General features: G+C 35.8%; 1 protein-coding gene across 2 annotated transcripts; it reads left to right on the plus strand.

Moving 5' to 3' along the window:
* The first annotated feature begins 313 nt into the window (after positions 1 to 313).
* pm20d2 (peptidase M20 domain containing 2) lies at positions 314 to 7,622 on the plus strand. 2 transcript variants are annotated; one of them, XM_023352399.1, is made up of 7 exons: positions 314 to 1,122; positions 2,470 to 2,618; positions 2,689 to 2,831; positions 3,746 to 3,900; positions 5,557 to 5,687; positions 5,822 to 5,929; positions 7,177 to 7,263. In XM_023352399.1, the coding sequence occupies exons 1-6, from the start codon at positions 727 to 729 to the stop codon at positions 5,919 to 5,921; spliced, it is 1,074 nt and encodes a 357-aa protein (XP_023208167.1). In that variant the 5' UTR covers positions 314 to 726; the 3' UTR covers positions 5,922 to 5,929; positions 7,177 to 7,263. The 2 variants fall into 2 exon arrangements, with proteins under 2 accessions (XP_023208167.1, XP_023208166.1); XM_023352398.1 differs by having other exon boundaries at positions 323 to 1,122; positions 5,557 to 5,683; positions 7,177 to 7,622.
* Positions 7,623 to 9,921: the final 2,299 nt, after the last annotated feature.

A 9,921-nucleotide genomic window follows, 5' to 3' on the forward strand; every position in this document is an offset into this window, starting at 1 on the left:
TATTGTTTTCTATTCTGTAATAATGTGAATAAGCTGCATTTCGTTTGAGAAGAATGTGATTCCGGCCAGTAGGTGGCAGAGTTTACACATCTTGTTTTAAAAAATAATCATATAGTGCCCTGAAAAGCTACGAAGCATTATTTATACAGTTTGTCACCCTATTATTACTTCATTAAAAAAAATTACTGGTCGAATTTCTAGTGCAAATATCTTAGTACATTGAAATAAGATTAAACTGACTTACAACTAACTTTTAAGCAAGAAATAAGGGCTTATTTTACATAAATGATTTCTTAATACAGATTTTAAAAATTACTAGTTACATTTCCGTATTATTTCACTTGTCTCATTGAATGAGGGTTCTTTGATAAATATTCTGCCAATTGAATATTTAACATTAATATTAAGGATTTATTGACTTAAAACAAGCTGCTGAACATTTACTTATAAGTTCCTTTTATCTTATCTGAGGTGTAGTAAGATATTTGCACTAGAAACTAGACTAAAAATACTTGGTAGGATTTTGTGTTTTTGCAGTGTTCCCAGGTAATTTATGACTAACTAAATTTAGGTCAACCGGAACTACTTCCGGTCAGAGGCTCCGCCCACTTTGAGACGTTAATGAATGTTCATTGGTCAGAATGAACTTCTTCGAGTGTTTCTTAGAATAATGTAGGAATAAAATAAAATTCTGGTTCTGTTTGGACCTCCGGCGGTGCTGTGGGAATGGCGAACCGGCACCAGATGAAAGAAGCCCTCCAGCAGCGCATAGATTCGCTGAAACAGCAGCTCCACAGTCTGAGTCGGGACATCTGGACCCGACCGGAAGTCGCTGGCGAGGAGGTGAACGCTCACGATGTGCTGGTTCGCTTCTTCTCCGAGCAGGACCAGGCATGGACGGTCCAAAGCCACTACGAGCTGCCGACCGCGTTCCGGGCCAGCTGGGGTTCGGTCGGTACCACCGGGGAACCCCGGCGACTGAACGTGGGTTTCCTGTGCGAGTATGACGCGCTTCCGGAAATTGGGCACGCGTGCGGTCACAACCTGATAGCGGAAGTGGGAGCTGCGGCCGCTGTGGGGCTGAAAGCGGCGGTGGAGACCCAGCCGGAGCTCCCAGTGGAGGTAACGGTCCCTCTCCGGGTTTTACTGGTCTCACTGGGAGGAAGAGCAAAGTCCCAGAGGCACAAGTTAAAACACTGGTAGTATAGATACGTTCCCCCCTTCCCTAGCTAGCTAATTGGTCATAATTACACCAGACGTCTATGGAATATCAGAAGTATCAGAAGTCAATAAGTCTTGTATCATGTTTTAAATATCGACACCTTCCTAAAGAAATTGCCCATTTTATTTTTCACCAAAAGTCATTTATTTATTTATTCATTTATTTAGTTAAACACACTCAGAAATTTCTTTGTTTTTCTTAGAAAATTTTATAAAGTTTTTTGATGGAAATTTACTCCCATCCATCCATCCATCCATTCGTACGTACCTTCCTTGCTTGCTTGCCACTTTTGTATTTCCATGCAGGGAAAAAATCTCTAATTCTTAAACCATGAAACTTGACTTTCTTCTCCAAGCTTTTTTTTATACAGTTCTTCTATGTCTCCTCCATTACATAATCTTGTTTGTGAAAACTTTATTTTGATCAAATATATAAGTAATAATTTCTGTTTACTAGATGAGCTGGTAGTTTGAAGAATGATGTAAGCAGAACCTTGGTTGGAGAAACTTTTCTAAAGGTCAAAACAGTCTGAAACTCTCTTTGCATGATGATAAAGATACATACAATCTCATAATCTTGACTTTATTTTAAAAGTGACCTATTATGATTCCTGGAACAGGCTAGGATTGGTCTAAAACATGTTTATTACATTTGTTGCACAAAATCGTTCTCAAATAATGAGAATTTAGTCGGCCCAGTTCTGGCTGTTTTCAGATGTTTTACGGCGTCTTGTCACTTTAGATCCAAATAATCTACTGCTGGCCACGCCCCTCAACTGTACATTTACAAACTTTCATAAAAATGGCTGTAAAAATGCACAATTATACAATCACATCTTTGAAAAGCAGAAGTGGAACCTCCTGCACAACTAGCAAGAATACAGCAAGTGATTTCTAGATGGTAGGTCAACAGCAAAACACTTGTCTTTTCCAGCAGCCATTGTACAACGCATACATCAGTAAAACCAGCTGACCAGTCGAGCTGGAGCTCCCCTGGGGTTGCTAGGTAACAGAGCAGCGCCTGTTAATTTATGACGTTATATTCTGGAGCTTTTTTGAACGGCTCAGTTTTCAGACACCAAAAGTTTCTTATAAGCAATTGAGACCCAAATGGAAGTACAGAAATATTCAAAATGTAAATTTTGCCTAATAGATCCACTTTAATATTAGGCCAGTTGACTTATTTGGATCATTGATCCACATATAAGCTGATATTTACATCAGGTTACTGAACCCTTTTAATCCCAGATAACCGTTCTGGGAACCCCTGCAGAGGAGGCGGTGGGAGGAAAGATTGACCTGATCCGAGCCGGGGCTTTCACTGATGTGGATCTCATCTTCATGGCTCATCCGGCTCAGCAGGATGCCTCCTTCCTTCCCACCGTCACAATCGCTGAGTGAGCTCTTTGTCTTTCTTCTCCTTCATCCTTGAAATAAAAACCTAAACTAACCATGTTGATGTCACAGGGTGTCAGTGAAGTACCATGGGAAGGCGTCTCATGCTTCTGCGTATCCGTGGGAGGGGGTCAACGCTCTGGATGCTGCTGTGCTAGCTTATAGCAACCTCTCTGCGCTCAGACAGCAGCTGAAGCCTGAGTGGAAACTTCATGGTGAGGGGAAAAAGTTAACAGCTATATTTCAGTTTGATTGGCCTGCTATAGAGAGAAAATTGTGGGTGTTCATTTTTCAAACCCATATTTTTACCATGTTATCCATTCATTTATACATTTATAAATACTCGGTGAAATCCAAAAAAACACTATCTGCATTTTTATTAAGAAATGCGCCAAAACTTTGATATTCTGCTAATGTTTAAAAAACAATTTTGCAACTGAGATGTTTCCATTAAATAAAAAACACAATTAAAACTACATATGAATCACATAATTAGTCATTAAAAAACATGATGTGCCATCATCCTCCCACTTCCTGTCATCTTCTTCGTCATTTCCACCAGTAGCAACATCCCGCTGTTGGTCATGTGACTTGTAATGTGAAAAAAGTGTTTCCAATGCAGTTTTGCAAATTACATAAATTTTGTGTGTTTTTTTTTTTTTTGCCATATAAAAATTGGTTTATTTTGCAAAATTGAAACATTATTTTTGCATTAAATGAGTCACATGATCAACAACAAGATGTTTTTTGGAAAACATTAGTTTTTTTCCAAAATTGTCTTGTTTATTAAGCATTTATTTTTGTGATTCCAATTTCCTTTTTGATAAAACAGCTGAATTTAAATTGAGAAAATTGGAATTACAAAAATAAATTTGCTTAATGGAAACGCGCCAATTTTGGGAAAAAAAATTCTTTTGATGCTGTTTTTAAAAATTGGTATACTTTCATTAAACAAATTTAATTTTGTAATTCCTATCTGCACAATTATATGGTCAATGGAAACATCACTACGTAGTTTGAAACAGCATTTAATTATATGTGCCAAGTGTAAACCTTGTTGCTGCATATAAAAAGAAAATGGATGCTCTTTTCTATCCTCCATTTTTCTTTATGTTTTCCTTCCTAACAGGCATCATCAAACACGGAGGGGCGAAGCCCAACATCATCCCTGCCTACTCGGAGCTGGAGTTTTATCTGCGAACCCCGCGGCTCAGTGATCTTTGGGACCTGAAGGCCAAAGCCGAGGCGTGCTTCAGAGCTGCGGCTCTGGCCACAGGCTGCCAGGTGAGCTGTTGTCCATGACTCACCTGTCGTCTAGCATCATCTTTTTTATCTCATTGCTGTAATTATGCTCCAGAATGTTTGTTGCTGTTGCATAACTGCTACCTTTTAGCTATATGTCTTCTCAGTCTGCAGCTGATCTAAACAGGCTCCAGTTTCAGGAAACACACAAACAGAACAGCTTGGATGTGATCTTAACCTACATGAGAGGCTGGACATTTTTTATTACATTTTTAATAACTTTGTCTGTGTTAAATGGGAAGAATTATGCCAAAATTCACATTATGCATGTTTTTACATTTCCATTTGGGTCTCAGCTGCTTCTCAAAGCAAACTAAGTGCTTAAAAAGATGTTTTTTGGGCAATAAGTTAATATTTTTTGGTGTCTGGAAAATGATCCGTTTCAAAAGCCTACATAAAATTGACTTTTTTGAGCTTTACATCATGTCATAATATTATTCCCTCATCAAAAGCATACCTGGCATGTTGCCTTTAATATTTAATAGTTAATGGAGGAGCCATGTTGTGATGGCTTCCTGAAGGCGGAGTTTCAGAAAGAGCAGGAGTTTTTAAAGAGACAGACGCCCAATTTCAAGGTGTTAAATTACAAAGTCAAATTTCTTTTAAGTCATATTTGATATATACAGCATTTTTATAACAACTGGAGTTATGCTATAAAATGGCACTATGTGCCTGGAAAACACATAATACTGCCCCTTTAAGTCACGTTCTACGGGTACTGTGTCGTTACCTAGCAACCTCAGCCTGTCACCTAGCAACCCAAGTAGAGTTCCAGCACATTGGGATTAGCTGGTTTTATTACACTTCCAATTTGTCTCAGTTTAACATCTTATTGTCTTCCTCTATGTGATTTTATATATCTATGTCTCTCTATATGTATATATATACGTATATATATACGTATATACAGTATATATATATATATATATATATATATATATATATATATTTAAAACCAAAACCTTAGGTACACTAACCCATAAAGCACTAACCATAAACATTAGATCCACAAATGCCAAAACGCTACACCATCACAGTGTTTAGCAGAAACTAATGTTATAGCACTAACTTAAATTTCAATTATATCTGTCCTTGAAAAACCAAAATCCTCAAAGAATAGTTTAATTTCACTGCCATGTTTGTATCTTATTCTCTACTGTGTGTGTATTTTATTGTGCTTGTCTAAGTTGTTTGAAATAAAGTTACTGGGAAAAAGAGGAAAGAGTCTTCACCACTTCAAAATAAGAGCATGAATCTAAACCACTAACTGCTTAAAGAATTAACAATTGAAGAATAATTCAACAGAGATGTCAAACCTTACTCAAGGTTTACAAGATAGATACAAGTAAATTAGTGTTTGGAATTTATATTTTTATCTTGAAAAAATATTTAGGGGAAGCTAAATGTGCTAAACATTTCAAAGTTAGCAAAAGTGCTAAACAAAAAAACTAGCTCGGGTTAGAGGGAACAAACCAAGCTCAAATAGAAAGAAAAGATTAAACCTATGAGATTGGATCTATATGGTAACACAACAATCAAACAATGAGGATTATTCTTTTCATTTTTAAAGTAAACTTGCCAATTCTTTTAAATCTTAAATTTTAAACACACTGTGACTGCTCCCTTTGGTCCCTGTAGGTGGAGATAATCTACCCGGCACATACCTACTCTAACATTCTGCCTAATGACACACTGGCAACCCTGTATAAAAGCAACGGAGAAGCTTTGGGCATGGTGTTTCCTGAGCAGCCAGCTAGCTTCTCTGGTTGGTAAATATTTAATCTTCATAAAAACATCCTCCTCTCTGTCTGTTTTGCAGTGCTAACATTTAGCAGCAGGTCTTGTTTACAGGATTGTTTCGACACAGAATCATCATCACAGTGAATTTCTAATTATCCGGCAGGTTCCACAGACTTTGGCAACGTTTCATTCATAGTGCCTGGGATCCACCCGTTCTTCCACATCGGCACCGATGCATTAAACCACACAGAGAAATACGCTGAAGCAGCAGGTACAGCAAAATTATTATATTATTATACTTACCTAAATCTAGCAAAAACATTTTTAAGTGAAGTAAATAAAAACTAGAATTAATGGAGAAAAATACAACTGGAAGTATAATGAATGTTTATAAAACTAAACTGAGCTCAAACAGACTAAAATTAAAGATATAATATCCTTGTTTATGAATCTATTTTTACATAGTTCCCACAAGTCTGAACCAGAAGTGATCTTGGTAGGGAAAATATAGGTGAACTGTGGCTTCCAAACCAACAAAAATAAATTATATCAACACTCTTTAACGATATGGAAAAGAAATACATATCAACAAAATGGCTGCTGTCGTGATTGAAACATGTCAGATATGGACAAGATACCTCCAATCTCATACTATCACATACAGTAGTTACCTACCTACTGAGCACAAAGAATTAAATCCATGGACGCATAAAATCAATGTTTAAACGGATTTGTAAAGGACGTACGAACTCTTCAGGTGAAAAACAAAATCTTGGTGACTGGCAGAGTAAGTACACATAGCAAGATACATGTATGCTACATATCCAAAAGCTACACTAGCTAAGCTAACTTTGCTAGCTAGGCAGTAAGTACTGCAGTAAATATCACTGATATTTATCTTAGTATTACACAGAGGTGGATAGAGTACTCAAAAATTGTAATTGAGTAATAGTTGTAATTTTATAAGTTAAATATGAACAAGGTGAGAGCTCGTTCTAAGCTTGTGGCTTGTTTATTGTAGTCATAGTAACTCCATAGCAACTGCCTACCAAGATGGCCGTCAGTTACAAAGTTCACTGAAGTGTGACGTCACACGAGAAATGTGCATTAGCCTTTCAAACTGATGTTAAATTTACCCTCCTACCCCCAACACAAGCAGTTTATGTCAGCTGCTGGCAAATTACGGCGCTCCATACGCCTGATACGTTAGTCCGCAAAATGGCGACCGCAAATTAGGAGGGAAAAAAAGCAGTCTGTTGATTGAACAATGTACTCTATTTTTTGAAAATAGATGAAAAAACTAGAACTACTACTGTAGCTAATAAAAACTATATTTAACTAATAATACTAACTAATAAAAACTAGCAAACACACTAAAACTAACTGAATTAGACAAATAAAAAGTCATGACTAAATAAAACTATTGGTTTCTGGCTATAAAAATGAACTCAATGAAGATCCCTTCCATGTGATGTGGTGATTTCTATTTTTAGTGTTTTATTTTCCTTCCTGCGCCAGGAGCCGAGGAGGCCCAGTTGTACGCCCTGCGGGCGGCCAAGGCTCTGGCTATGACAGCTGTGGATGTGCTGTGCTGCTCGGATCTGCTGCAGCGAGTGAGGGACGACTTCAGGCTGGCCAAACTGAGAGAGGAGAAGTGACCAGAGGGCAGAGACTCACATTGAGACACACAAACTCCCCAAACTCGGCTGGACGGTTTCACTCCAAGAATTAATGCTAAAACAACAAATTAATGGCACTTTGAAACAAATGTCAATGCATTTTACATGATAAACCAACACAAATGGTGTAAAAAGGTGAAGCAGAAAGAAAATTAATTATGATTATGAATTCCTTTTCTTTTACAAATAAAAAGTAAGTGGTGTGCACAGTTTACTAAAAACTCATCAGCACTGCAAAAACACAAAATCTTACCAAGTATTTCTAGTTCTTGCGCAAATATCTTAGTTAAGTTGAAATAAGATAAAACTAACTTACAAGTAACTTTTCAGCAATATAAGAACTTGTTTTAAGCCAATAATTCTTTAATATTGATTTAAAAAGTTAACTTATTAAGACATTTTTCTGTGGTAAAAGTAAAATAATCTGCCTGTGAAACTAGTACTTTACTACTGATCAAGCTCCTATTGTGCTGTAGTTACTTGTAAGTAATTTTGTTTTATTTCAAGTGTGATAAGATATTTACATTAGATATTAGACAAAAAACACTTGATACTTGTATTTTTCATAGTGAAAACATCTGTTTACACAGTGAATCTTTACAGATGTTAAGTGTTACAGTGGAGATTATAAACCAACCAAAATACTTGGTCAGATTTTGCCTTTGTTCCGTCTTTGTGTCTTTTACAGCATAATTTTCCAGTTTTTCAACTCTCTCTTCTTCAGCAGCTTTTATGTGTTAAAGAGTCAGATATTTTCCCTGAGGCTGCTTGGAGATGAAATGCAGAGTTAAAGGAAAACGCTCAAAGCTGAATCTCTTTCACAGGTGAGCAGGAACTCATGATGTGGCCTCAAATGAATGTTAATGCTGCAATGTGCCTCCCTAACTGCAGGGGGTGCTTCACTTTGAACTTTTTTTTAAACATTTGGTGTTAGACCAAACTGGGGTTTATGCAATTTACATGCACACATCCTGGCATTTAGATCGTAGTGATGTTTTCACGACTGAAAAGTGGCAGAATACTGGGAATTTATGCAAAAAAAAGCAGCATCAGTTCAAAGACATAAATTTGGTGCACAAGTTCTAGTTTCAGTTCGACATTTTTTAAATCCAGAGTCAAAATTTAAAGTTCTTAGAAATTACAAGCATTTTATATCCCCAAAAGCAAACTCCTGGTACTTTTGGTTTCATATTTCATCACTTTTTTGATCAGAATTGGTGGATTTTGTGGCACAAACCCAACTTTTAATCTATTCTCAATAGAGCTGAATTCCAGAAACTTAAATGTTTACCTGCTTTGTATATTAAAAAACTACTTATGATGTATAATTTGGATTATAACTGTTGGAGCATCCAACTGCACCAAAATCCTAACAATTCAAACCCAAACTGTCACATCTGATGAACCCAATTGATCGGGTTGCTCCGGAAAAACCCAGAAAATACAAAGAACATTGATTTAGCTGTCAAACATGGTGGTGGCAGCATCATTCTGAGGTTTTACTTCAAGTGGTACTGCTAAATTACTCAAATAAGGTCCAAAACCTACTTTAACTTTCTCGCAAATAAAAAACAAGATGGTAGATGTGTAATTAAAAAAGAATTTCTTAATGTTTGATGCAAAATCATTTAAAACCAGAAAAAGAATAGTTTGAATAAATAAGTATTAGCTCAAAATTAGTTATTCCAGTTTTGTAAATATTTTGCTTCAGTTTTCACTCTTAATTTTTTCTAATTTCTTTCTTTTATTAAGGTTAAAAATAATAATCACAGCCATGCATGTCAAAGCTCTTCGTTATTCTTATATTGCATGCAAGAGGGAATTTACATCAGCTGTGATAAATTCAGCACAAACAATTTTCACATTTTTAAGAAGATAAAACCGTTCTCTTCAATCTTTAGTTTACCTCAATCAAAGTACGTTTGGTCATTTTACTAATTAAATATCTACAGAAGAAGATTAGGGTGACTAAAAAAATAAAAGGATTCTGAATTTCTTTCTGGCTTCTAAGATTTTTGAATTTTTCTCAAAATTCTGATTTTTCTTTTAAAGATTTCTGTTTCCTCAAAGTTCACTTTTTTCTTATAATAAAGATTTCTTTTCCTTCAGAACCTTGACTTTAATATTCTGAAATCAAAATTCTGAGACAGAATTCTGAAAAAAAAAATTAAAAATCAGAATTATTTTTTTTCAGTGGCCCTAATCTGCTTCCGTAGATATCTCTATTTCATTTCACCAAAACTTTATGATAAAAGATAAAACTATCAACTAACAGGTCACAGTGAACCTCAATGCCTCACAACAAAAACAGGAGATCAGCTTCAGTATAAAAAACATGAATGAACATGAAATACAGATGTTTAAAAAAATACTAAAACAGGTGTTTGGGATTTACTTCTTATATATTCAAATATTTTAAAACCCTTTTCCTAAACCTAAAGAGATTGGCAATAAAACAATTCCCCTGATCAAAAATTTATGTAACATAAACTGAGCCATGATGCAGAAAATCTGGAAATCCAACATGATAACTGAATACAAAACTTTAACTTATTGTAACAAAATTTGTTTGGAAAAACTCTGA

Source organism: Xiphophorus maculatus, chromosome 19, assembly GCF_002775205.1.
Source record: "Xiphophorus maculatus strain JP 163 A chromosome 19, X_maculatus-5.0-male, whole genome shotgun sequence".
Lineage (NCBI taxonomy): Eukaryota > Metazoa > Chordata > Actinopteri > Cyprinodontiformes > Poeciliidae > Xiphophorus > Xiphophorus maculatus.